The sequence below is a fragment of the Ursus arctos genome, unplaced genomic scaffold (genome assembly GCF_023065955.2).
Source record: "Ursus arctos isolate Adak ecotype North America unplaced genomic scaffold, UrsArc2.0 scaffold_2, whole genome shotgun sequence".
Taxonomy (NCBI): Eukaryota; Metazoa; Chordata; class Mammalia; order Carnivora; family Ursidae; genus Ursus; species Ursus arctos.
Window position 1 is genome coordinate 61238434 of NW_026622874.1, and position 26337 is coordinate 61264770.

The following is a 26337-nucleotide window of genomic DNA, read 5'->3' on the forward strand; positions in this document are numbered from 1 at the left end:
TGGAGGGAAGCCAGTGCAGTGGGGGCAGGTCTGAGAGCCCTGAGGCCAAAGAAGCTGGGAGGAGAGGAGGGCGGGGATGAGGCCTGAGGTGCCCGCTTACTGGGCCGGTCCTCTCTGTCCTCTCGGGCCCCAGAGGGAACTCCCTACAGAGGGATTATCGACCTCTCCAGCAAATCCACTCTCAGGGCACAGGGCTCGGGCCTGAATTCCCCAAATAACTGGCCCCCTCCGGGCCTGTCCTTGGGATTTTCCATTACAGGGATCCGGAAGGTCACATCCCGCTTCCGCCCTCCTTCTCCTCTTGGGTTACAGCTGGAGGGATGGGCAGGATGGGGCAGACACCTTCTGTCTTTGGGCCCTTCAACTGACCTTGAATTTGAGCCTGGGGGAGAACAGGCAGTGGGAGGGAGCAATAAGGGAAAAGCAGTTCCCAGTCCAAGCCCTGGTGTGGACAGGAGAGAGAGAAGCCGCTGAAGACAGCACGAAGGCTTGTGGTTAGACATCAGGAGAGATGGCCGAGGGATGAAGTCCCTGGAGGAGTAGCCCACAGGTGGCTGGGTCGCTCAGCAGCGGGGCAGCCCAAGGGCGGCCTTGCCCTGGACTGGGGGCCAAGAGGGTCACTCGGGGCTTAGGAGGCTCTCGTTCCTAAGTTCCGGGCTTGGAATCCCTTCTCTCTGCCCCGCACTCTCCAGGGCGCAAGGTGAGATGGGAGAGAAAGCCAGCCCAGAGCCCGCAGGGCGTGGGCCTCAGGCACCGGCCCTCAGTTCTCACTCCCCCACCCTCACCCCCGCTGGCACCGCCCAGGGCTGCCCAGTCCTTCCAAGGCCCTGGCTCTGGTCCCTGTGGCCAGGCCCATACCGGAAAGGACCGTGCCCTCCCCCTCTGCCCATCCAGCCCGGTGGGGGCTCCGGCCATACCTGGCACTGGGGCTCGGGTGGGGCCCCAAGGGGATGCTGCACACACATTTGGGGCTCGGACAAAAGAAAGGCTGGACAGGACAGCCCGGGGCCCATTCCTTGCCCAGACATCCCTGACCATCCTCCCTGCCTGAGCAAGCATGGAGGCCCTGGGAGTCTACCTCCTTCTCCCCCAGCGTGGACTTCAGACTCCAGGACATTAGTGGGCTGTGGACGCCTGGTCCCTTGGTCTGGGGTGCCCGGGCTGGGCTACTGCCCGTGAGACAGCCAGAGGTCAGTTTGGATCAAGGCCCTGGAAGTAAGAGGGACAGAGCAGAGAGCAGGGAAGCCTCGAAAGCAGGAGGCGGAGGGCCAGGGCCTGGCTGGGGAGTGGGCTTGGGAGACGGGCAGAGGTCGGTGAGGATGGGTGGTCCTGAGTCAGCGGGTGGGTTGGCACGGGGAGGCGTGGGAAGCAGCGGTGTGTGTGTGCGTGAGTGTGCGTGTTAAGACTGAGGGGCACGACCGTGTGGGGACCCGAGTGAGGGGAAGGGGCCGTGTGAATGTACCACATGGAAATTGGGAAGGAGGGGCTCCGCGTGACCAGAGAGGCCAACTCGGGTTTGGACGTGTGGACAGTCTAGTGGAGGAGGCGTGCTTGGGTCCGGCGTGTCTTGGTCTCGGGTCGTGTGAGCGCGAGTGTGCGGGCAGAGTCCGTGCAGTGTACGTGAGCGTCCCTGGGAGAAAGGGTGTGCGCACGAGGGGGGGGGGGGGCGCTCAGCGGCAGATGGGCCGTCAAGGTCTCCCAGAAACAGTTTTGTTTCCTAAGTGACTAGCCTCCTGGGGCCTCCAGCCCAGACTTGAAGGTTGTTTCAAGATCAAGAAAGAGAGTAGGGGAGGGAGGGGGGATGGAGGGACGCTGGGGAGGCTGTGTCCCCCACCCCCACCAGGCTTCCGGGGCCTTCTTGGGAACGGAAGGAATTTTCTCCTTCCAAGGGGAGGCTGGCTTGGGGGGACAGCATGGACAGGAAACCTGGAAAGGCTTGGGCTGGCCATGACAAGTGTCCAAGAAAGTCCCTTGCACTGCCCTTCCTCTCGGGGCCTCTCCTCCCACTTCCCACAGGTGGTAGCGACCTTGTGGTAGAAAGGTTGGGCTCAGAGCCACAGAATGCCTGACTGAGGCCTACTGCCGCCTCAGTTTCCCCACTGGACCACAAGGCCAATGTTGGATTTTCTCCCCATCTCTCCCTCGATGCCTGCTCCTCTGTGTTCTTTCTGGTCTTCCTTTCCAATCTACTCGAAATAGATTCTAAGACCCTCTTCCTTGGTCTCCCCTTGCTTCGGTTGTCTTTAACCTTTCTTCCCAGATGATTTTTATTATCCTTTTTATTGTTAACACCGTATTATAAAGAATGCAGAAAACGGAGGTAAGAATACCCAGAATTTTCTTCCGTCTCTCTGCGTCTGTTCCCATCCCACCTCTTTTTGCCCTCTGCCCTGCTGTCTGGGTTTGGAGAGCTTGGGGTGCCCGTGCCAACCCTCCTCGCTGAGCACGGTGGCCCAGGCACACTCTGTCCTCCCACGTGTGCTGCCTGCGGTCCGGTCCCTGCCACGGCCTGACGCAGGAGTCTGGAGCTGGTCCTGCTTGGCCCGAGTGGACGAGTGACCTGGACTCAGAGGTGCCCCCACTCTGGCCTTGCTCCTTCCTCTGAAGTACAAGGAGCAGGGCTGGAAAATCTGACAGCCCCCAAATTCCAGGTTACCTTTTCCTCAGCTCATGGCTCAGCTCCGGTGAACGGGTGAAATTCCGTGTAGTTGTATCTGGGCCATAACTCACCATCTGGAGACCAGGGTTCACAGGGGGAGCCGAGGGGGCAGGTACCCCTATTTTGTTGATCAGCGTGACCCACAGAAATGAGTGTGATGGCTTTGATTCTTGGCACAGAAGCAGGGAGGGGCTCGGGGTTGGGCACAGATTACCTGGTTTCTTACAAAGAGCCCCTGTGCGAGGTGGGACAGGGACAAGGGCAGGGCTGGGGGTGAGGCTGCGGGAACCTGACATTTCTTGGCTGGCATTTGATCAGCAAATACCAGATTAGTCTGTTTCCAGAGATTCTTTGGGCTGGAAAAATATGTTCGGGGTGATGGGGTGCAGGGGGTTAATGGACCTTGCTGAGTTTGGGGGTCAGGGGTCACAGCTGGGCCCTCTAGGGTTCCTGTTTGCCTTTGATTCCATCCGGGCAGGGAGGGAGAGGCCCTCCAGCCCCCTGAGGCAGGTTTGCTTTGGCCGGAGATCTGACCCAGCCACTGGCCCAGAGCACCCCGCCTCCCTGTTCCCCCTATCAAGAGGCAGCTTGGCTCCCAGCCTCCCCCTTCCTACCTCCTGCTTCCCTTACCAGGCCCCCTCCACTTGGCCCAGGATGCAGCTCTGTGGGTCTGCCTGTCCCTGCTGGCGTTCCGGACGCCTGGCCAGCATAGGATGCCCTGCAAACATCTGGCACGTGGGGCCCAGCCTTGTTCCCACATAAGGAGCCTTCCTAGGGGCTTCAGGGAGTTCGGCCTCCTCTGTGCCTTGGTTTCTCTGCAAGTCCGGGACGCTTTCACTCTTGTGCTCCTGCCTGGGTGCTCTCAGCGCTACCTCGTGGGGAATGCGAGTTCTCCCTGTGACTCAGTAGAGCTTGCCCGTTTTCAGGGGCATTGCATCATTCTGACGTTCTCCAGCATTTGCTGAGCGCTGGCTGCCCGATTCCGTGCAAAGTGCTGCCGAGACTATTCTAGTCAAGGCAAATGAGGTTCCCACCCTCACGGTCCTTCTGTCCAAGTTCCATGCCACTTAGTCACCCTGGTTTTCTCCCACTACCCCGCCCCTTGACTGGGTCTCCCCAGGGCCAGCCCTGAGCCCTCGGGGACGACTCCTCATTTCCTCCAGCTCCCTCACTTCCTCACCTCCGTGTCTGCCAAGTGGGACTGGGAGGGCCTGAGCTCTGTCTCCCACCCCAAAGATGCGGGAGCCAAGGCAGGCCATGGGCTGAACCGGGGTGAGGGCAGCGGCTGGCCATGTGGGACTGAGTCCGCCATTAACTGCTGTGAACCGGAGTCATCCTCACACTCCCAACAGTAAAGTGAGGGGCTGGCCGGGTAGGGGCTCTCACCGCTGCCTGGGTCTTACTGCCTCACGCCTGGGCCTCACCCCCCACAGCCACATTGTAAGTGGTCAGAGGCGGGGCCCAGGCCTCGGTGTCCCCAGAAGCTCCCCAGAGGATTCCATGTGCAAGCAGGGGTGAAGCCACAGAGCCAGACTGCCCCGAGGATCTCCAGGTCATCAGAGAGAGAGTTACTGAGGCGTCAGGTTAGCGCTTTTGCAATTTCCACGCATTACTTAATTGGGTCCTCATAATAAGCCTCTTTTCTAGATAGGGAAACTGAGGCACAATGATCCTGAGCGTACCCAACCAGGGGAGCTGGGACTCAAGCCCACGCAGGCTGGTTCTAGAAACTGCACATGGAACTTCTGCACTGTTAGGGGGCAGAGAGGGATCGCCTCTGGGTTTTTGTCTCCAGGATGCAGGCGCAGAAGCCCCCAGGCTGCAATGGCGGGGTGAGGTGTGCTCCCAAAGATAAAGGGAGGGAACAGCGTCGCCTCTGAGCATGTATGCTGAGCCAGGCACAGCTGGCTGCTGGCTGCTGGCTGCACGCCGCTGGTTTATAGGGTGGTGGGAACTCAGAGAAGGGGGAGGTGCTTCTCGGCTGGAAGAATTAGGAGGCCTTCCGGAAGTGGCATTGTAGTTGGGCCTTGACAGAGAGGTAGGATCCAGCTCAGAGAACCAGAGAGAGCACGTGTCAGGTAGAGGGAACCACGTGGGCTCAGGCACAGAGGCCTGGAGCACCCAGTGGGCAAAGAAGAAACACGAGCTCCCACACTGGAAATGGGTGTGCGAGCCATTTCACGGGGACCACTTTAAATACCAGTGATTCCTACAGGGCTCCGTGGTACTAATCACCTGGGGTGCTGGTTAACAATACGGAAGAGAAGGTGCGTCTCTTGGAAATTCTGATACCTGGGGCCAGTGGTGGGGAGTGGGGATCTGTGTTTTTACCACCAGAGAGTTTTACCACCAGAAATATTGCTCTTAGCAATCTGGAGCCATTTGCACATTTTGAGCAGGGGCGGAATGCTCTACGAAATCTCACTTGATTGCAGGTGTGTGTGCATGGGCGGAGGGGGGGGGGTGTCACACGGAAAGGGAGACACAGGTAGGCGGTTCTGGCAGTAATTTAGCCAAGAGGTGGTGAGGTCTGCAACAAGACAGTGGTCGTACGATGAGGAGAAAGGGCAGACGAGAAAGATCTTTGGGAGGCAGAATTTCAGGATTTGGCCACTGATCGTACGTCACAGTAAGGGAGGAAGGATTGGAGGGGGGGGACGTGGGTGCAAAGTTAACTAAACTCAGGGTGGAGGGAAGGCAATTGTGGGGGAGAGAAGCCACACATTCGCTCTGGGATGTCTGGTACGGGAGCTGGCACCCTCAGCACCAACGCCTGTGCCCGAGTGTCCAACCGGGGCGAGCCGTCACCCCGACACCCCGTCCTGCCAGCTGGCTGGACCTGCACCCTTGTCGCTCTCCCAGACACCAGCTCCCTTGCGGGAGGACAGTCCGTCCTGGACAGAGGCGCCTGGCAGCGTGGGTTAGACCCCTGGCTGTGCCGCTCACTGGGCAGAGTTTTCGCTTCTCGGAGCTTGTGTCCTTACCAGCCTCTAACTGCCAGGGTGGCGTGGAGCATGGCCGTGCTCAGTTCCGGTGCCCCTGCTTTTCAAGGGTAAGACCAGCCCCAGAGGCAGAAGCTGCGCCCTCCGTGGAGGTGATCTGGCCACCCACGAGGAAGCACCTGGCTTCCCTCTCTCTCACTTACCCACTTGCTCACTCACTTGCTCAATCACTTGGCCAATGTCCACGGAGCTTCCCCTCCTTGCGAGGCACTGTGCGGGCCGTGGCGGCAGAGCCAAGAAGAGCCGGCAGTGGCCTTGGGAAGCTGGCGGCCAAGATGGAGAGGCAGATATAAACAAGGCCTGGAACAGCAGGGCAGAGTGGGAAACGCCACCAAGAGCTGAGGACAGGGTGCCAGGAGCCAGGGAAGGGTCACGTCGGCATCGGGACTCCGGGCCCCGCTCTCCCATGGCCCACGCCTTCGCCCCTGCTGGCCCATCTGCTTCTTTGTTTTTGTAGTTTTTATTTCTGGGTTTGTTTTCCCTTCGTTTTCCCAATAGAGGGCCTTTGGAAAAATTCCACCCTTGTTTCAGTTGGACTAGGGGAAAGGGGGAACTGTCCGCTCTTGGGCCAGGATGGCCAAGGGGTGCCAGGCCCCTGGAGAGTCCAGGTGTGCACAGCGGAGGAGCCAGGGGCTGTCAGGAGGGGCCCGGGAAGAGCATGGGGCACCTGGGCAGGAATGGGGACAAGTGGGAGCTAGGCAGGTTCACGCGGCTCGGGGGCTGTGTGTCCCCATATGCTCTTCCCAGACCTCTCCTCATGTCCCCCATCCTCTGACCAGAGGGACAACAGATCCCCTTCCACCACAGAGAACCCTACAAACCCTGGTTCCATTCCCTTTCCCCACCCAGGGTGCTTTAAGGGGCTGGGACCCAGGGTCAGAAGGGAGCCTTCAGTACCATTGCAGGTCTAGAGGGCTCTGTGTGTGTGAAAACCCCCAGGGCCACCACACACACACACACACACACACACACACACACACACACTCTCTCTTGCTGAGTCCCCCTTTCCTCGGCCTCCAGCATGAACCCATTTATTCAACAAATATTTGTGGAGCATCCCCGGCCTGCTAGGAGCTGGAGATTACACTGGTGGGAAAGTTCTTTCAAAAGGTAGTCTAGGCACCAGGTGTGCGTGTGTGTGTGCACACGCACGTGCACTAATGCATGTGTGCATGTGACTAAGTGTGCACAGGCTAGGGCGGCAGGGGGAAGAACAACGCTCCAGAGTCAAGTGGTTTGCATTTGAATCTCGGTGCTGCCATTTAGCAGGTGACCTCGGGTGACTTCCACAACCTCTCCAGGCCTCCTCTCCCATCTGCAAACCAGGCTGCGAGAGCATGCGGTGCCGTGGGACTGAGTGAGCGCAGGGAGCTTCGAGTGGAGCCCAGCGAAAGGCAGGTGTGCAGGAAGTATGAGCGACCACTGGTGCCTCATCCCGGTCTCGCTCAGAGCTGGGTGTGCGCACACTCGTCCGTGACCCGTTCTCCCAATCTGGCCCTTGCTCAACCTTGGTGACTCAGAGGCAGCCACCTGGTGTTAACTACCTCCTGTCCCCTGAGGCTCATCTCTAAGACGCAGCCCACAAACCTCTGTCTAGCAAACCACTGCCTCTTCTGCCCTTGATCGCTACCCGCCCCTCCAGGCTGCTGGGTTGGGGAGGAAGACATACACACAGTGGGGGTGGCCTCAGCTCCAGGCGACCCTCCACGCAGGCGTCTGCTAGAGGAGGGGAGGGATAGGGGAGCCTCAGGGTGGAGTCCAGGCACCCAGCACGATGGGACTGGGGAGCCAGAGACTCATCAGGGACGGAGGGCGAGGGGATTCCAGCTCAGAGGGATCCATCCTTGGCATTCGGGAGTGGGTGGCGGCTGGCGCTAATCAGGCTGGAGAAATGGCAGGGCTTCCCTGGGAGTTAGGGCAAGGTCTTGCGGAGGCCAGCAGTGGCATTGGGGCTCCTCTGTTCTTAAACAGCTGTCTGTGTGGGGTTTGAGATGTGAGGAAGGAGTGTGGGCTCAGCCAGGACAAGAGAAGGGGTCAGGGAGTACGGGCACACGCACGCCCACACACACACGTACACGCACACACGCACACGCACACGCTAGCTATCTCGGGAGCGCATCATGAGGGTGCAGTGCCTGGCTGGGGAGGAAGGAGGGAGAGAGTCCAGTGTGTCTGTGTGTGGGTGAGTGAGATGGCTCTGCAGTTCTGTGAGTGTGTGCTGGGCCCCCGTGTGGACGTCTCTGTCTCCACGTGAGCGGAGGTGAAGGTAGGTTTTGGCTCTACCTCTGTCCAGTCTCTTTGCCCCAGCCTCTCAGCAAGGCGGCCGAGAGAATCTTCCCTTTCCGGAGAACGGGAACCCACGGCTCGTCAGGCAGTATGGGTCAGGGCCTTACAAACACGTGCAGACCATAGGACAGTCTTCTGTGTGACCCTCAGCTGCACCGAGCTGGGATTTACACACATTTAAGAGAGTGTGCGTGCTGAGGACTCTGCACACCTGTGAGCTGTTTCCACGAGTCTCATACATCCCGTGCGTCCGTGAGTCTGTGTCTTTGCTGTGTGTGTCCCTGTCTTCAAGGCACCACCTGTGTCCAAGCTGGGTCTGTGCCTGTGCGTGTTGGGTCCGTATCTATGTCCAAGAAGCCACGTACCAGGGGCAGGAGCATGGGCCCCTCCACACCAAGACCGTCCGAGGCTCAACTCCGAGTTTGGACAGTAGCCGATCCATTCACCTTGGACATGTTCAGAGCTTCCGTGCACCTGTTTCTTCACTGGTTAATAAGCGCACTAACCGCACCAGATTCTGGGCAGGGTTTAAATGAGATGAAAATACGCACCTGACCCAGGTCAGAATGTGCTAACGGTCCTGTCTTTGAATGTGTCTCTCAGAGAACCGTGTCTTCGTGGTTGTGACCGTAATGTGTGACACCTCGGTCAGCGTAGGGGCTGCTTTAAGGCAGAGCATGGGTCTCCACGATCTTCAACGACACTCAGGATGCCTCACGGCCACCCCAGTGTCTTGTGCATCTGTCCTCTGGAAAGGGAATCACATAAGCCCGTGAAACAGAGGCTGGGTGTCTGATGTATGCCCGCCCCTGGCAGTACCTAGAGGGTGAGTGGGCAGCCAGTGATGGCATAGTGACGACCGCCCCTCATGGCCTCTGCGGGACCCCTCCCCCGGGTCTCTCCACCATCCCAGGCTCCCTCCCTCCTGTCTCAGGCTGCCTTCCTCCTTCTCTGCTCCTCCCTCCACAAGCATCAGCCACGGTACTGGGCACCGCTGTGTGGCTCTTTATGGGCCAGCTGGGGAGGGGACAGGAGCCCTCTCTAGTCTGCTGGCTATCGCCCTCCTAAGCAGCGTGTGAGTGTGTCTGTGAGTGTGAGTGTGCGTGCGTGTGTGCGAGTGTGCGTCTCTCTGTTGGGACGTGGGAGTGACGTCTCTCTGTATGAAGCTCCTCTGTGTCATGGTGGGTACATGCGTCTGTCTGTGGTGTGACGCGCCTGCTGCCTGGGCTTTGCTCTCCTCCCCCAGCGGGCCCAGTTACATAAGCCTCTGAGCTGGACTCAGGCCTGGGCTCCGGGCTCCCCCTGCTGGCAGCCTCTAGAACTCCCAGTCTGGGGAGGGGCTTGTGGAAGAAATGTGGTTCTCTGAGGGCCTCAGCCCCACGGGAAACACAGCCCAGCCCTCAACACCTACCTGCCCCAACTCCCTCCCAGCTCCAAGCCCTAGAGTGTTCTCAACAACCCGATGTCCCCTCTCATACTGGGGGGTTGGTTATTACTTGCTTATGGTATGCACCCCCACCCCTAGGGGAAGGACAGTATGCTCCCTGAAGGCCGGGGACCATGCCCCCATGCTTACCACAGCATCTCCAGTGTCCAGTACCAGGCCTGGCCTAATCAGTGTTTGTTGAATGACTAAGTTTATAGGGCAAAGAAGCTTGGGAAGAGAGACAGTGGGATGTGGGAAGATTTGGGGCTCTGGGGACAAACAGGCCTGGGTTCATCAGATATTGGTCACTTAAAAGCTGTGTGGCCTTGGAGACAACGCTTAACCTCTCTGAACCCTCAGTTTTTCATCTGTTAAATGACACCATCTGGCAAAATATGCTGTAAAGACTAGAAATAATATCCAAAAGGGCCTTACTGTGTAGGCATCCCATAATGGCATCTATTGGGATGACGATGAACGGCAACACCTCCCATCTCTCAAGCATCAGGAAGCTGCCCTATGCCCTATGCCGTTCCTCTTTCACATAGCTCCGTCTGACCTGTGGATAGATTTAGGCAAAATGGATCTGGAGAAATCAGGCTGTGAATATGTCACAGTGGGGGAAAGGCAGCCTGCTGTCCTGTTCCTGGGCCAGTCTGGAAGTACTGGGGAGGGGGCTGTCCCTGCCCAAACCAGCATTCTGCTTCAGAGTTTCTCTGGTCTCTGAATGTGGCTTCAAACGAACACCTCCTCTGAGCCAGGCATTGGCGGCATCCAAGGAAGATCTGGTCTGGCCTCTGCCACCTTTCCTTTTGGAGCCTCAGTTTCCTCCTCGGCAAAAAGGAGGCTGGGAGGGAGGGGGAGGGTGCGAGGAAGAGCCGGGGCAGGTGGGCGGTTGGAGGGCGAAGTGCTAGATGAGCTCTGCCGTCACTTCCCAGGGACGGCCCCTTTGACAGCTTTGCAGACCCGGCTGTCCCTTCTCCCATCTGGCCGCTGCCTTCCTGCGTCTCCCCACTCCCCACCTTCTCAGTGGCCAAGGAGAGACAGAGCTCTCCCGTGCTCCCACCTCCAGGGCAGGCCCCCCTCTTCCCAGTGCCAGTGATGTCCGTCTCTCCTCACGGGAAAGAGACTCCTTCACCTAATCGCTCCACTGCTCCAAAGGCTAAACAGAACCTCTCAGGAAGCAGTTCAAAGACTCACTCGAAAACACAAACGAAACCCCAGAATACCGTCTCCTATTCCGTGCGCTCCCGCGCCAAGAACCTCACGCGCACTGTCTCAAGTAATCGTCACAGAAGCCCTTCGGGGTGGACGTCATCCCCCCTCAAAGTGACGACAAGAAAGCAGGCTGAAGGGAGTTGGCCAACTTGACGGGATCCCCAACCAAGACGTGACGGCGCCCAGACGGCGCCCTCCCGTCACCCACTCCCTCTGGTTCTGCCGGAGGGGGTGGCAAGCAGGTCTCCCGGGACCTTGCGAGGCCCAGCGGCGCCCTTCAGCCCAGGCGCTCCGCATTCCGGAACTCCTGGGTCCCGCCCATCCGCACGCGAGCGGGCCTGGCGGCGAGGCCTAGCGGCGCAGGGCAAACGACTGGATCCGAAGTGCGTGGCCGGTCACCTGACCGACCCCGAGGTCCCAGCACCCAACTCTCCGAGGGAAAGGTCGGCAGGTGCAGGGTGGGGGTGGGGGGCTGGGCAGGGATTTGGCTGAATCCAGGTACCGCCCCTTTGCGTCGGCCGGGGTCGGGGCGGAGCCGGGCTGAGGTTGGGGCGGGTCGGGGCCAGGGTCCGGGGTCCGGGCGGGCCGGGGCCGGGGTCCGGGGTCAGATCGGATCCGGGATGCAGGGCCCCGGGCCCAGCGTTTGAGCTGGTCCGGGGTTGGGGAGCGGGGCGGAGACAGAACAGAGGTCGGGGCCGGTCCAGGGCCCGGGGGGTTGGGTCTGGGCGGGTCTGGGCGGAGCCGGGGCGCCAGGGCGGGGCCAGGGTCAGGCGGGGGCCGGGGCGGGGCTTGGGGCTTGGGGCTTGGGGCGGGGCGCGAACGGTCTCCCGAGTCGCCGCGGAAGGAGGGAAAGCGGTAGGAAGAGGAGGGAGAAGCGGGGGGGACTTGGAAGCTCCCGCGCCGCTCGCTTAGGCTCCGTGCACCCACGCCTCGCTGCTCCGCTTCGTGCCCCCTACCCGGGCATGCGCCCCCCCAGTCCCCGTCCACCCAGAGCCCGCGCCGTCCCCCGGAGCCTCCCCAAAGCCGGCCGCGCAGGATGGGCGCCCTCGGTCCCTCGCCGCGGCTGCCGCCGCCGCTGCTGCTGCTAATGCTGGGTAAGCCGGCCCCCGCCCCGACCCCCCACCCCGCTGGCAGGTGCCTGCCACCTGGCGCCCAGCCCGGCCCTCCTCCTCAGCCTTTCGGAGCCCCTAGCACCCGCTACTCCGTTAGGGCGCCTCGAGCCTCCCGGGGCTCGGCGCCCAGCTGCCCCGAGTGGCTGCCCTCCTAGCCATTCCCCCCTCTAGGCCCCGGGCTGGGGCCCAGTGAGGATCCACCGAGGTGCCACCTTCAGGCCGCCGGCCAGCCCCACTTCTCGGCGGGCATACGCAGGTGCTGGGGTCGCTGCGCCCAAATGCTGCGACTCCCTCTGCCTCACACTGAGCTTGAGGCCCAGCGCTGGGTGCCCGCCCTGCGTGGGCAGCGCTAGACCGTCTTCATAATTGCCCGGAGTTGGCTGCAGGCCCAGGGGCCGGTTCTGCCCGTGATCTTTGAGGTCCAATCTCCCCAAATGGTTCCCCGCCCCCCAGACTTTATCATCTGAGGTTTGGGGCAGTTCTCACTGTCACCCCCATCTCCACCCTGGGCCGGGTCTCCCTTTGCCCACCTTCCCTCTCTCAAGTCGCACTTGGCTTTGTAGCCTCTCACTGCTCCTCACACCCCCTTCGTGCCTGCTCCCTGCCTTGGGAGAAACCAGGCTCCATGGAGACTGATGCTGGGATCTCCAAGCACCTTGTGTCTATGGGGGTGGGGGTTCCTGGTGAGGAGTTCTGGCTGTGCTGCAGGGATGCATGAGGGCACCTGACAGTGCACTTGCTTTTGGCCTGAGCTGGAGGGTTCCCCTCGGGGGTGGTCCGGGGAGGAGTATGGCTTCGGGACAGGGAGGCTGCCTGTACAGATGTTCAGGAGCCTGAAGCCCTTGGAATAAGAGCGCAGAGTGGGGGTGGCCTTGCCGCCGGGATTCAGAGCTGCAGCAGTCAAGGCGCAGGCTGACGTAGCCCCAGCAGCCTGTTTCTAGACCAGAGCTCCACTGCAGCGCCGAGCAGAGCCTCCCCCTGGCTCCACAGGTCCCTGGGCCCTGGGGAACTAGAATGAGGCCTCTCCTTGGGGCCCTGGGTGGGAGGCAGGAGGAAGTTGCTGTGGGGCCCCGTTGCCTAGCAGGTGGCCGGTTTTCCCCAGTGGGCAGCGTGGAGTGGAAGAGCCCAGGGGAGGTGGGGGAGTGTGGAGCACAGACTGGAAGAGCCCGCAGAGATCTGAGTGCCCACTGCGTGCAGGTGCTCACGTTCCTTCTGAAGTGGAGGAAACTGAAGTAATTTGCTCCAGAGAGCCCATCTTGTGAGTGTTGGGGCTTGGATTTGAACCCAGATCCGTCTGACTCCAAAGCAGGTCTCCACCCCGCCTCCCCTCTCTGGCTGGGGAGAGAGCTGCCTGGCAGCTGGTTTCCTAAGACGGCCTGGCTGGCCAACTTTCCCATGGGGATCTCCAAGCATCAGCAGATGTGGAGCCAGGAAGGTGGGAGGGGGCCCTTCTGAGCAGAGTCTGCCCAGAGGCCCAAAGGTGTCAGCTCAGCTGTCTCCACCATCACCTAGATTATGAAATGCCCTGGGGCAGGGCCCTCCTGAGTCACACACTCACTGGCTGCCTGAGTGGAAGCTCTTAGCTCTCCTCGCACGGAGACCGGCTTGGGAGAGGAAGGGATGTGTCGGTCAGCTGGGCATGGGGATGTGGCTGGGACCCAACCTCCTGAGGCCCAGCATGTGCTTTAACCAAGAGACCACAGGTGCCTCCCTCCTGACTGGACTCAGCCACAGGAAGAAGGGGCTAAGAGCCCAGCTCGGGTGGGAAGATCAAGGGGAGCACTTCTGGAGGGGCTGGAGGACAGAGTTTGACCACAGACTTCATGTTTTCCTCCAGCCTCTGCAGAAAGGCCCAGGGCATGCCCCTGGGAGTGACAGACATTCTGGTTGGTGAGGTCAGTCCCCTCGGGCCTCCCCTGGGAGTTTCCCATCTTCCTCCCTGGCTTTGTCCCTCTGCAGGGGCCTGTGGAGGGCATCTGAGGATAGAAGGATCTTGGTCAAGACCTTATACTTCTCTTGCCTTACGTTTCACATCTGTAAAATAGAGGCAGGGGGCTGACCCAGCTCTCCTTCCTGCGGTCTGGAGTTCTGGAATCTTATCCAGTGGGGCTATGGAAGGATGGAAGGAGAGAAGGAAGAAACAGGGCCCTCCAAGGCCTCAGGAGTATCTGCTGGGGCAGGGTAGGGTCTGGAGGTGGGGGCAGGATGAAGAAGAGAAGTTCGGCCTCTCTGAGGAGAGGAAGATGGGAAGGGACAGCTGGGCCTCTCAACAGAGAGGGAACCTTATGTAAGCAAATGCACTCCGTATGCAAATGAGGGCTTTTGCTGGGGAGTTGGGAGGGGCGCACTGTGCATCAGCTGGACCAGCGGAGAAGATTGGCCGGCCCTAGGGGGAAGGGTGGGGATCTTTTGCCCCCAGAGGCCAAGGCAGAGGCTGGTTCTTGCCCCATAAGCCTCAGCTGCCTCGGCAGCCCTGTGGGGTGGGAGCGGCAGTGAGCTCATGGCGCAGCTGGAGGGGGAGGGCATTGTGAGGTGGGAGGGGCAGTGAGCTCATGGCGCAGCTGGAGGGGGGAGGGCATCGTGCGGTGAGAACTGGGGGGGGTCTCTGCCCTGTCCTGCTCGGGGCCGCTGGCTCCATTGTCTGGAGTCCCCTGGTCCAGGTGACACAGCTGACCCAACCAGCCCTTCTATGCCAGATTTTGCCAGCTCCCCTCAAACAAAGGAGAGGGACATGTGGTCTCAGAATCCCTCAGCTGGAAGGCCCCACTGACCGGGCCTAGAACAGATGAGAGTGGGGAGATGCGGGAGGGAATCAAAGGTACAGCTGAAATCAAGGAGTGAGAACAGATGGACCTCTTTCTGCCAGTGGGTGCCTTACTTCTGACCTGCCAGAAATGGAATGTTTCTGGGTTCTGAGGCAAAGCTGGGCCTATGACCCACTTGAGATCCAGGTGTCTTACCTCCCAGCAGCATCCTTTCCCTGTCCTCCTGGCAGGGCCCCAGCGGGGTCCCCACCTCGCCCAGGTTTGCTCTCCTTTATTGGGCAGGCGTCCAGAATGGTGCTGGTAGCGGGGATGTGGTGCGGACCCAGGCATCTCCAACTTCTCCCGTACTCCCACACAGGAGTCCAGTGCTTTGCCCGGGAGGTGCTGGTCCCCAAGGGGCCCCTGTACCGCGTGGCTGGCACGGCCATCTCCATCTCCTGCAACGTGAGCAGCTACGAGGGCCCTGCCCAGCAGGACTTCGAGTGGTTCCTCTATCGGCCTGAGGCCCCCGAGGCTGCCCTGGGCATCGTCAGTACCAGGGATGCCCGGTTCTCTTACGCTGTCTTCGGAGCCCGCGTGGCGGCTGGCGACGTGCAGGTGCAGCGTCTGCAGGGGGATGCCGTGGTGCTCAGGATCGCCCACCTCCAGGCCCAGGACGCCGGCGTGTACGAGTGCTACACGCCCTCCACGGATGCCCGCTACCTGGGCAGCTATAGTGGCAAGGTGGAGCTGAGAGGTACTGGCGCTGGGGCGGGCGCGGGCGCATGCGCCTGAAAGGCACAAAGTCCGGGCCACGAGGGACCTACCTAACCGCCCCTCAGGTTCTGTGGCTGAGGAAGCTGAGGTCCCGAGAGGTAGTGTGGCTCGCACAAAAGACCCACCAAGTTCGTGGCCATTCAGGACTCTAACTGGGATCTCATCCTTCCAGCCTAGCGGCCTTCCTCTTCTGTGGATCTGCCTCCTGGGAAAGGGGCAGCCGGCCCCCTGCATTCCCTGATGGGGGGAGCCTGCTAGGGCGAATGGACTCCGTTCCTGGAGGTTCCGGGGTGCAGCTGTGGGGGCGGAGGGGGACGAAGTCGAGGTAGGGTAGGAGGAGTGAGACCATGTGACATTCTTGCTCTCTTTTGTTTCTTTGTCTTCTGAGAAGGAAGACAGAGCCACTTTTCTGTAATCCTAACAGGGGTTAGTCCCAAACATACGGGTGAGTAGGCGATGGGCTGGGCTATGAACTTTAGCAAGTATTTATTGAGCGCCTGTTGTGTGCCCAGCACTGTGCCTGGCACCATTGGGTCACGGAAGAAATAATACGAGATGAACTCTGCCTGGTAGGAGCTAACTGCGGTCCATTTAGGGCAACAGGTTGTACACAGGGAACCGTGACGAGGGCCACCAGCTCCCAGCCCTCCCTCACTCCAGCTGTTCTATCCAGTTCTTCCAGATACGCTGCAGGTGTCTGCTACCCCTCCGGGGCCCCGAGGCCGCCAGGCCCCAACCTCACCCCCTCGCCTGACAGTGCACGAGGGCCAGGAACTGGCCCTGGGCTGCGTGGCGCGGACGAGCACGCAGCAGCACACGCACTTGGCGGTGTCCTTCGGGAGAGCGGTGCCTGAGGTGCCAGTAGGGCGAGCGACTCTGCAGGAAGTGGTGGGGCTCCGGCCGGACTTGGCCGTGGAGGCCGGGGCTCCCTATGCCGAGCGGCTAGCTGCAGGGGAGCTGCGGCTGGGCAAGGAGGGAGCTGAGCGGTACCGCATGGTGGTGGGGGGCGCCCAGGCGGAGGACGCGGGCACCTACCACTGCACAGCCGCGGAGTGGATTCAGGATCCCGATGGCAGCTGGGCCCAGATTGCGGAGAAGAGAGCAGTACTGGCCCATGTGGATGTGCAGACGCTGTGTGAGTGCCACTCATCCCACAGTGGGAGCTGGGAGCCATGGGATCTCGGTGGGCACCAGGTGGGCACTGCCAGACTCCAAGCCCATCTTCCTGAGCGAGCGGGTCCTGTTAGCATCACTTCCCTCCCCTGGAGGGTTTTCTCTGCTCAGAAGTTGGGTATGGAGGTAGGAGGGCCATGGCTGAGAGGTGAGAGGCCCTGGGTGGTGGGGATGGCCGTACCCCATGAGGGGCAGACAGGACGCCTCGCGGTGCTGCTGTGGAGGAAGGAGCTACAGCTGGGGAGTCGGGTGCTCTGTGCCCCTTCCTGCCTCCATGACACCCCTTCCCTGTCCTATGTTTCAGCCAGCCAGCTGGCAGTGGCAGTGGGGCCTGGGGAACGTCGGATCGGCCCAGGGGAACCTTTGGAACTGCTGTGCAATGTGTCAGGGGCCTTGCCCCCGCCGGGCCGCCATGCCGCGTACTCTGTGGGCTGGGAGATGGCACCCGCGGGAGCGCCGGGGCCTGGCCGCCTGGTAGCCCAGCTGGACACAGATGGTGTGGGCAGCCTGGGCCCTGGCTATGAGGGCCGGCACATTGCTATGGAGAAGGTGGCGTCCAGAACCTACCGCCTACGGCTGGAGGCTGCCAGGCCGGGTGATGCGGGTACCTACCGCTGCCTTGCCAAGGCCTACGTCCGAGGGTCTGGGGCTCGGCTTCGAGAAGCAGCCAGTGCCCGCTCCCGGCCACTCCCCGTGCACGTGCGGGAGGAAGGTGAGAGGGTGGCTGGGGCTTCTCCTGGGTTTGGGACTCGTGGAAGCTTTTCCTTCTGTTTCTGGGCTTCTCTCCCTCTGCGTCAGCTGCCAACATGCCTTTCTCTCCCGCTCCTCTTCTTCAAAATTGGGGGAACCCTTTGAGCTCCCTGAGTTGTTGCTTGGACAATGGTCCTAACCCCATGCCCCCTGACCCTTCATCCTCTGACCCCATGTCCTTGTTCTGCAGGTGTGGTGCTGGAGGCCGTGGCGTGGTTGGCGGGAGGCACCGTGTACCGTGGGGAGACGGCCTCCCTGCTCTGCAACATCTCAGTGCGGGGCGGCCCCCCAGGGCTGCGGCTGGCTGCCAGCTGGTGGGTGGAGCGGCCCGAGGAAGGGACACTGAGCTCTGGCCCTGCCCAGCTGGTGGGCGGTGTGGGCCAGGACGGTGTGGCGGAGCTGGGGGTCCGGCCTGGAGGAGGCCCTGTGAGCGTGGAGCTGGTGGGGCCCCGAAGCCATCGGCTGCGGCTGCACGGCTTGGGGCCCGAGGACGAAGGCGTGTACCACTGTGCCCCCAGTGCCTGGGTGCAGCATGCTGACTACAGCTGGTACCAGGCGGGCAGTGCCCGCTCGGGGCCTGTCACGGTGTACCCCTACACGCACGGTGAGTGACCCTTGCGCACTCCCCAACCTCCACCTCCCCCTACCATTTGGCCCAGGGCCCTTCTTCTGCCCTTTCCATGTGCCTCTCCTGCTCCTGTCCCCCATTCTCCTCCACATCACTCCATACCAAGAGTCTCGGAAATCCGCTTCCAGCCGTATCTGGCACCAGCATCCCTGCTGACCGGAGTCAGGGCCGAGGGGGCAGGGGAGGGCTGTCTGTGAATGGAGGACGTGGGCCCCACAACCCAATAGAGAAGGCGCGGGGACACAGGTGTGGCCTTGGGAGCAGGGCAGCGGCCCCCCAGGCTGAACAGAGCCATCCACTCTCACCCAGCCCTGGACACCCTGTTCGTGCCCCTGCTGGTGGGTGCCGGGGTCGCCCTAGTCACCGGCGCCACTATCCTGGGCACTATCACCTGCTGCTTCATGAAGAGACTGCGAAAACGGTGATCCCTCGCTCCCCAGGTGAGAGAAAAGAACCCCAACCTCGTCTTCTCTCCCCAGGCCTCCCCCCCAGTCCTGAGGTGAGCTGTCCCTCCCCACCCCACCTGGGGGAGGAGCAGGCATCGGGGCTCTGTCCTCAGCGCACCCCGCACAATCTCTCCAGTTCTTCCAGGTGTCGACTGTCTTCCAGCCCAGCTCCAAGACCGCCTATGGTTGCCTGGCTACCCTCTCCCTCTGTCCCCCTTTCTTTAATTTATTTGACCTCCCCTACCCAGAGTGGGGGACATGGCCCCCATCCCCCACTCCTTCCTTCCCGACTCCTCCCTCTGGCCTTTTGTTCTTGATCTCATACCCAGCTGATAGGGAAGCCATTCCCTGTCCTAGAATTAGTTTTTCTAAAATGTGAATAAACTTGTTTTATAAAATCCAGGGCTAGCTGTGTCTTCCCTGCCCTGGGGCGGAGGTGTGTGGCAGGGCGGTTGTTGGGGGGGGTTGACATCCTATTCTGGATGACCCAGGCCTCCCTTCCCACCACAAACACCATCTGGCCCTCTGTGGGCCGTGCCACCCACCCCGGGAGGGGACACCTGGGTCCCATCTGCTGCCTGAGCTGTCAGTGCCTTGCCAGTCCCTGTTGGGGCTCCTACTCGGGGAGGTGAGCACAGAGAGGGGGTGAGTTCACTGAGCCGGGCCCCCCTCCCAGCCTCTCCCATATTGCAGGGCAGGGGCCTCTGGGTGAGGCCTTTTCTAGTTCCCCACACCACTCTGCCTTCTCATTCTTGGTCCTCCTCCTCTTGGACCTGACTCCTCCCAGGCCCTGGGGCCTCAGCCTTTTTCCTCCTGATCATTATTCTGTCTGACAGCAGCAGAATAGAAGCCTTAGAGCACAGCCCCCTGGGTGGCAGTGAGGACAGCAGTCAGGGGAGGGCCCCTACATACGTACCCCCACCCCTGCAGCAGCCTGCATGCACGCCCCAGGTCTTGGCTCCCCTCCCCTCTGGTGCCCCAGGGGCCCCCTGAATTTATCTTTGCTTCAAGATTCTCTGATCTGAGAATTCTTAGTTGTTCTGTACCTTAAGGGTCACCCAGTTTACCTCTTTTAATTTAGTTATTTTATTCATTTATTGAGCATTACTAGTGTGCTAAGTGTTATTTTTACAGAAGGGGAAACTGAGGCCCAGAGAAGTGGTATAACTTGCCCAGAGTCCTAGAGCTAACTGGTGACAGTGTCGGGAGCACACTCCAGGGCTCCTGACTCCTTGCCCTGTGCACCGTGGTGCCCTGAGCGGTAACTTAGTGGCATGGATACAAACAGCCCACCCCTCCTGTTCAGACTCACCTGTTTCACCGAATTAAACCTAATGACCCTGTCCCACATCATTTGTTCTTGAGGGAACAGCTGATGCCGGGGTTCAGGGACCTCATCTTTGACTGATGGTGACCCAGGTAGCCTTGTGACGTGTTTCTCTGGGTGGACCCATGCTGGCAGCTCCCTCTGACCCCCTTTCCTGCTTGCAGGAGGACCCACAGGACTTTGGCTTCCCAGCCTGGAATGGAGCAGACTGGGCTGCTTTCCCCTGAGAGTCTCAGTCTTTTATTAAAGAACAGGAGCAGGGTGTGGCCAGGACCAAGAAGCAGAGGTCACTGCTGGGCCAGTGCTGTGGGAGTACACGCTTGCCTGGACAAACACTTTTCTCCCAGGAGGCCCGCCTTAGGCCCCCTCCACCTCTGTCCTATCCCAACCTGTCATTGCTCCCTCACCATCCTGGTGGGCTGCCCCTGGTGATTCCGATGAGCAGGAAGGGGATGGAGGTGGGATGGGAATAGTGTCTCCAGGGCCTGCTGGCCCACCCAGCTGGGCAGACAACAGGTCACAGACACATCCAGATGTTGGCCTCCTTGCTTCTCCCTCGCATTATCACCCATATTCAATCCTGCCTCTTAAGTCCTACCAGGGATTCAATCTTGGGCCACTGATGCCCTTCCTGCTCCAGCCCCCAACCCCTGCCCAGGAACCCCCTCGGGGACTCCTGACTGCTTCGTTTTCCCTATCTTGCCTATTCATCTTCCCCAAACTCCATCTCCAGCTTATCTCTGCACGATTTCCGCTGATGGGTGAGTTTCCAGGCCCAGAGTTAAACTCATCAGGCTGGGTTTCAGGGTCCCCTTTCCCACTCATGGTAGTCCACCCTTTATAGTTCAGTCTCTGCTCCCAACAATCCTTGGTTTCTCCTCAGCTCCCCCTCAGCTCCTCCTCAGCTTCTCCTCAGCTTCTCAGCTATTTCTTAGCTACCCTCAGCTTCTCCTCATCCACCCCGAGCTATTCCTCAGCTTCTCCTCAGCTCCCCTTCGGCTCTCCCTCAGCTTCTCCTCATCTACCCCTCAGCTCCCCCTCAGCTTCTCCTCATCCACCCCTGAGCTATTCCTCAGCTTCTCCTCAGCTTCTCAGCTATTCCTTAGCTACCCTCAGCTTCTCCTCATCCACCCTGAGCTATTCCTCAGCTTCTCTTCAGCTCCCCCTCAGCTCCCCCTCAGCTTCTCCTCATCTACCCCTCAGCTCCCCCTCAGCTTCTCCTCAGCTGCTCCTTAGCTACTCCTGATACGACTCCCAAGTCTTTGTGTACAGCAGTGGTTCTCAAAGTGTGGCCCCCATTCCAGCAGCATCAGCATGACCTGGGAACTGGCTAGAAACGCAAATTTTTTATCTCTACCCCAGACCTATTGAGTCAGAAACTCTGGGAGTGGGCCCCAGCAGTCTGCTTTCGCAAGCCCTCCAGGTGACTCTGACACACACACCAATTCAATAACTGCTCGCTTACTCATTCTCTCTGCCTTACTCACTCCCCAGACTTCTGATCACCGAACCCTCCTGCCCTCTGCTCCGAGAGATGGCTCAGGTTCAGTCTGAACTGTGCCTTGTTCACTTGCCACAGGGGCTTATTTCTCTGTTTTCCCAGGTGCACAGCATTCTGAGGACAGGGACGAGGCCTCTGAATGCCCACCCCACCTACGCAGGGTCCGTGCTCTGTACTCAGCGTGCACCCGGTGAATGCTGGGAATGCGCTCCCACCGTGCCCCAAGACGAATTCTGCTTTCCGGCGGGCCCCTGTATCCTAGCTCTAGTGAACTCACTTTCTGGGTCTCTCCCCTGGCCCTTCTTCATCCTCAGAATGTCCCTCTCCTTCTCCTGCCTCTGCAGTGCTATTTATGAGATCTCATTCTGTTCTCAGAAAATAGCTGTCCCTGCTTCTCCTTTCCCAGGCCCTGCTCTGGGGCCCCACTGTCTGTTCTCCTGCACTTGGGGGCAAGGTCGTTCACACCCTGCTGCGCCACCCCCGCAGGCTTCCATCCTCCTGCTCCCCCGTCACAGTGGAGCAGGGAGGGCACCCTCGTCTCTGCCCACCTATCCATCTAGCTTTCTCTCCTCTGGGTCAGCTCGGGCCACTGAGTCCCGTGAGACAGGTGTGCCATACACGGGGAGGCTGGCTGAGGAGATGAGTGGGGACGAAAATCCAGCCCACACTCTGCTCCCCAAGCCGTGCACTCTGGTTTGAGTGGCATCAGCCTGGAGGTAAAGGGTGCCTTTTTAGAATTTGCACAAAGATGCTCTATGGGTTAGCAGCGGCCCCGAGCGCACCACCTCCGTCTGTCCATTTACCTAGCTGCCCGCGTCCCTCGGTCTGCTACCACCTCCCCATCCGGCCCACATCAGTCCATCCTTCTGTCCATCCATCCACCCCTGAACAGATGTGAAGGTCAAACACAGACAGGCTGGCATGTTCACCCGTCCCCACCCTCCATGATATCAGACCCCCTCCCTTCCATTGGATTCTAGGCTTGAGATTCTGAGGGGGCTCTCCAGCTTCAGCGCATTCCCAGGGGTCTTGCCTGCCTCCTTCTCCACCTCTGACATCCAGCTCCCAGGTACCAGTGTCTGGCCCTGCCACGGGGTCTGGAGGAAACTGGTCACACCTTGGACTCACTCTCTGGCGGCGGCAAGCAGCCATTCTGCTCCTTGTCAGCGCCAGCCTCTCCCCCCGCCCCCTCCCCGGCCCCCTCCTCCTCCACCTTCTCATCCAGCCGGCTGGGGATGGACCAGTAAAGATGGGCGTCAAGGCGGGCAGCGGCTTCGGCCAGCTCCCGGGCGCTGCACGAGGGTGTGGGCACCTCAAAGGTCTGGTGGAAGCTGGCATAGTCCACCTCATAGAAGCCATCCTCCAGGGTGAGCACTGATGTGAAGCGGTGGCCCCACAGCACCTCATCCACCAGGTAGGAGCTCCGAGCTTGGCATGTCATTCCTGGGGGAAGGGGCACGGGTCAGGGGGGATCCCAGCCCCAGGCTTCCCTCTCCTGGCTCTCATTCCACAACCCCATTGCCACACCCCTCCTTCTCTCCCTCCTCAAGGGCCTCCCACCCCCCTTTGGCCCAGCCCCTCTTCTCCCCCTTCTCAACTCCTATACCTGCCCAGCTCCCTCTCTTCTGCATTCGTCCTAACTCTCTCAACCTCCAGCCCATGCTCTCCCCTCCTCTCTGCGGGGGATGCCAATCAGAGAAGCTTAACCTTGAAACTGACCTTAGGGATCATCTAGTCTGACTTCTCTTTCCACACAGGGCTTCCCACTGTAGCATTCCCACTAATGGGCATCGAGCTGGTACTTATCACCAGCCAGGATGGAAAGCTCACCGCCTCACAGGTGTGACACCTTTTAATAAGAGCTAAAACCTGCCTCCCCAGGATTCCCACCCCCTGCTTTTGCTCCCCTGCCACCTGACACCCATTCAGGAACCTCAGGGCCCGTCATGTCTTTTCTTCTTCAAGCTGAATATCCCTGGCTCCCTCCACCATTCGTCATGTGACCTGGCTTCCAGAAATTTTACTTTCTTGATTGCAAACCTGAATGGCCAAGGAGGACCCTGTCAGCACTTTGAGTATGATAAACATTCAGCTGTGGCCTGATGCATGCACAGGAGAGGGCTCGCCACCTCTCTCTTTTGGCCATGAGGCTTTAGCTAACAGGGCCCAAGATTACATTACATAAACATTTTTGGAAGCTGTATCACAGTGCTGCAACATTAAGCCTGTGGCCAACTAAAACCCCCAGTTCTTTTTTTCACCAGAGCGCTTCAATGCGGTGCTTACATAAGTGATTTTTTTAAAGCCTAAATGTAGAATTTTATATTTATTCCTTTTAAATGTCATCTTGTTGGGTTTTGGCTCATTATCCTTGCTTTTCAAAAGCATTTTGAATCCTGACTCTCTCACCCAAAATATTGCCATCCTTTCCAGCTTTATCTCTCTAGAAAAGTCAGATGAGCCCATTTCCTCCACGCCACCCTCCCCAGGCCTCTGCACCCTGGGGCTGTGTCCCGTCTTTCCTGTTGGGTTCGCACACTTCTAGCCCAGGGTCTCTTCCCCAGCCCGTGTCCACTTCAGAACAAGCGAGAATGGAAGGCTGAACGTTAGCTAACCAGAGACTGGCTCTCGGCATTGCAAGCCCTGCCCTGAGACGTCTTGGGGACATGGGTGTTGTTATTTTTCCAGTGAAGGCTGGAATAGGAAGTGTCCGGTGGGGGAAGGGCAGAAGAGGCAGAAGGGACACTGGGCAGAGAGGTCTGTGAGGAACAGAGGGGGAGCTGGTGGTACCAGGAAAGAGGGCTGGGTAGGGACCTCTCTATAAGGACAGCAGCTGTGTTGGGGCCTGGCAGGAGAGTGACAACCGGCTAGACAGCAAGAAAAGGGCCCGGGTGAGTAGGGGAAGGAGGAGGAGCTAGAGGGAGCATGGGGAGTGGTGGTAAAGAAGCAATGGTGGTCACTGGGGGCAGAGGGTGGTGAAGTAGAAACTTGGCAGGAAGGGCCAGGAAAGGGGTTTGAGGGCACCAGCTTGGAAGCCAGCAGAGGTCACAGCTCAGGCCACACCTCGCAGTCCTGTGGTCACCCACTGCAGTTTTCTTATCCTCCTCCCGCTTCCAGATCTCAAGCCTCAGAGAACCTCATCTGTGCCCCTGCCTTGGCCTCTTCCGACCTGCTCCCCTGAATTGGAGGTACTGACATCACAGGGGTGTTGACAGCTCCTTCTGGAAAGGGGCCAGAAATGCTAAGACCCTCTATTTCCTTTGTCAGTGGAAGTTGAGAGCCTTTTGATGGGTGGGGAAACTGAGGCAGAAGTGAGCCCAGCTGCCAACCCGTTCCTAAGGTCCAGGCTAGGAATAATTTGGGCCACGGAAGACCCTCACCACCAAGTTCAGGGGCCTGGACCTCTCAGCAATGGGAAAACCCTGAACCTACCCCGTCCTTCCACCTCTGGAGCACCAGACCCTGCAGCCGGACTGCCCCTGCCCTAGCCAAGTATTTTACCCACGACCATGGACAGCTCTTAACCTCTCCTGGGGGCAGTCTCCTGTCTGAAAATGAGCACGATCCCAAGAAGTGACCTTCGCTAGGACCAGATGAACTTGGAGGCACACCGTGCTGCAAGCAGACTGCGTGTGAGCTGCGGGACTGTACCGCTCCCGGTGACCCTGACCTGGCAGCTTCCGGGGACTCCCTCCCCGCCAACCTCACCCCTCCCCGGCCCCGCTCCCTGCCCACCCTCCCTCCCCCCCCACCCCTCCGCACCCGTGGCTTCCACCATGCCCTCGAGGATGACGACGATCTCGAAGTCGTCCCTCTCCAGGGCACGGCGCGACGCCTCCCAGAAGGGGCTGGCGGCGTCGATCTCGTGGCTGATGACGAGCGGCGACACGAGGAAGAGGCGGTCGTCGCCCGTGTCGAAGCCCACGCTGAGGTCGGTCTGGTGCAGCGGGATGAACTCGCCCTCGAGCGTCTGGCGCGAGCGGATGAGCTTGGCGCGGATGGAGGCCTCGACGATGTGCGACGAGCGCAGGTCGCCCACGCGGAACATGAGGCACAGGCGGCCGTCGCGCAGCGACACCACGGCGTGCGACGAGAAGACGAGCGTGGCGGCGCGCTTGTTGGGCTGCGAGATCTTGACGAACATGCAGCCCACCATGAAGGCGTTCACCATGGAGCCCAGGATGGCCTGCAGCAGCAGCAGCGCGATGCCCTCGGGGCACTGGTCGGTGATGACGCGGTGCCCGTAGCCGATGGTGGTCTCCGTCTCGATGGAGAACAGGAAGGCGGCCACGAAGCCGTTGAGGTTGTTGACGCACGGCGTCCACGCCGCGTCGCCCAGGTGCTCCAGGTCGCCGCGGCCGTAGGCCACCAGCCACCAGATGGCGCCGAAGAAGAGCCAGGTGAGCGCGTAGGCGAGCACGAAGAAGAGCAGGCTGAGGCGCCACTGCAGGTCGGCCAGCGTGGTGAACAGGTCGGTCAGGTAGCGGCCCGGCTCGCGCACGTTGCCCTGCTGCACGTTGCACCGGCCGTCCTTCTCCACGTAGCGCTGGCGGCCGCGGCGGCGCGGCGGCTCGGGGCCCGGCGAGCGGGTGGCGCCTGCCCGCGCCATGGCGGCGGCCGCAGGGGGCCTGCGGGACCGGAGCGCGCGGCGCGTCAGCCCCCGTCGCCGGCTGGCGGGACCGCGCCGTCCCCCCCCCGGGGGGGCCCCCCTGCCACCGCCGCTCCGCCCCCACCCCCACCCCGGGGCGCGGCGGGGGGCTCCCTCACTCCCCACGCGGGCGGCGCCGCGAAGGCGGCCCGCTGCCCCTCCCCCCCGGCCCTCGGACACGGCACCCCTCCCCCGCCCGTGCGACCCCGCGCGCACCCCGGCGGCCCGCGCCGTCCCCGGACCCGCTCCCCGAACTTCACCACGACACCCGCATGCAGTCCTCTTCCTCCCCGCGCCCCTCGCTCGCTCGGCCCCCTCCCACCGCTGCCTGCTCTCCAGGCGCCGACGGAGAAGACGTGCGGGGGGCGGAAAGGCAGCGCAACACCTCCAGTGGGCAAGGGCTGAACATTGCCACCCAAGACGTGCCCACTGGAAGTCCTCCCGGAGCGCTAGACACCCCCCCCCTCATCGCTGTGGGGTGTCTGCCCCGTGTCCCCTGCGTTCTTTCCACCGTAGAGGCAGCCTGAAAGGGGGCTGGAGGGTTGCAAGATAGGAGATCAACACGGACAGCCCCGGTAGACGAAGCACAAAGTTCTTCAGGAGTTAGGCTTGTCTACCCGTCTTGTCTCCTGTTCCTCAC

General features: G+C 60.6%; 2 protein-coding genes and 1 long non-coding RNA gene across 4 annotated transcripts; 1 reads left to right on the forward strand and 2 right to left on the reverse strand.

Moving 5' to 3' along the window:
- Nucleotides 1-6676: 6676 nt before the first annotated feature.
- Nucleotides 6677-11315, reverse strand: LOC130544301 (uncharacterized). Its single transcript, XR_008960477.1, has 2 exons — nucleotides 9809-11315; nucleotides 6677-8695 (listed from the first exon to the last, which is right to left on the reverse strand). It is a non-coding gene; the product is annotated as an uncharacterized LOC130544301 (long non-coding RNA).
- Nucleotides 11316-11402: 87 nt separating this feature from the next.
- Nucleotides 11403-18619, forward strand: IGSF8 (immunoglobulin superfamily member 8). Of its 2 annotated transcripts, XM_026487397.4 has the most exons (7): nucleotides 11403-11685; nucleotides 14827-15204; nucleotides 15898-16359; nucleotides 16702-17109; nucleotides 17338-17751; nucleotides 18085-18215; nucleotides 18358-18619. In XM_026487397.4, exons 1-6 carry the CDS (start codon nucleotides 11628-11630, stop codon nucleotides 18198-18200), a joined length of 1836 nt encoding a protein of 611 aa, XP_026343182.2. In that variant the 5' UTR covers nucleotides 11403-11627; the 3' UTR covers nucleotides 18201-18215; nucleotides 18358-18619. The 2 variants fall into 2 exon arrangements, with proteins under 2 accessions (XP_026343182.2, XP_044235775.1); XM_044379840.3 differs by lacking the exon at nucleotides 18085-18215 and having other exon boundaries at nucleotides 11411-11685; nucleotides 18255-18619.
- A 3541-nt stretch (nucleotides 18620-22160) lies between these two features.
- Nucleotides 22161-25658, reverse strand: KCNJ9 (potassium inwardly rectifying channel subfamily J member 9). Its single transcript, XM_026487399.3, has 2 exons — nucleotides 24812-25658; nucleotides 22161-22492 (listed from the first exon to the last, which is right to left on the reverse strand). The coding sequence occupies exons 1-2, from the start codon at nucleotides 25656-25658 to the stop codon at nucleotides 22161-22163; spliced, it is 1179 nt and encodes a 392-aa protein (XP_026343184.1).
- Between the last annotated feature and the right edge of the window lie 679 nt (nucleotides 25659-26337).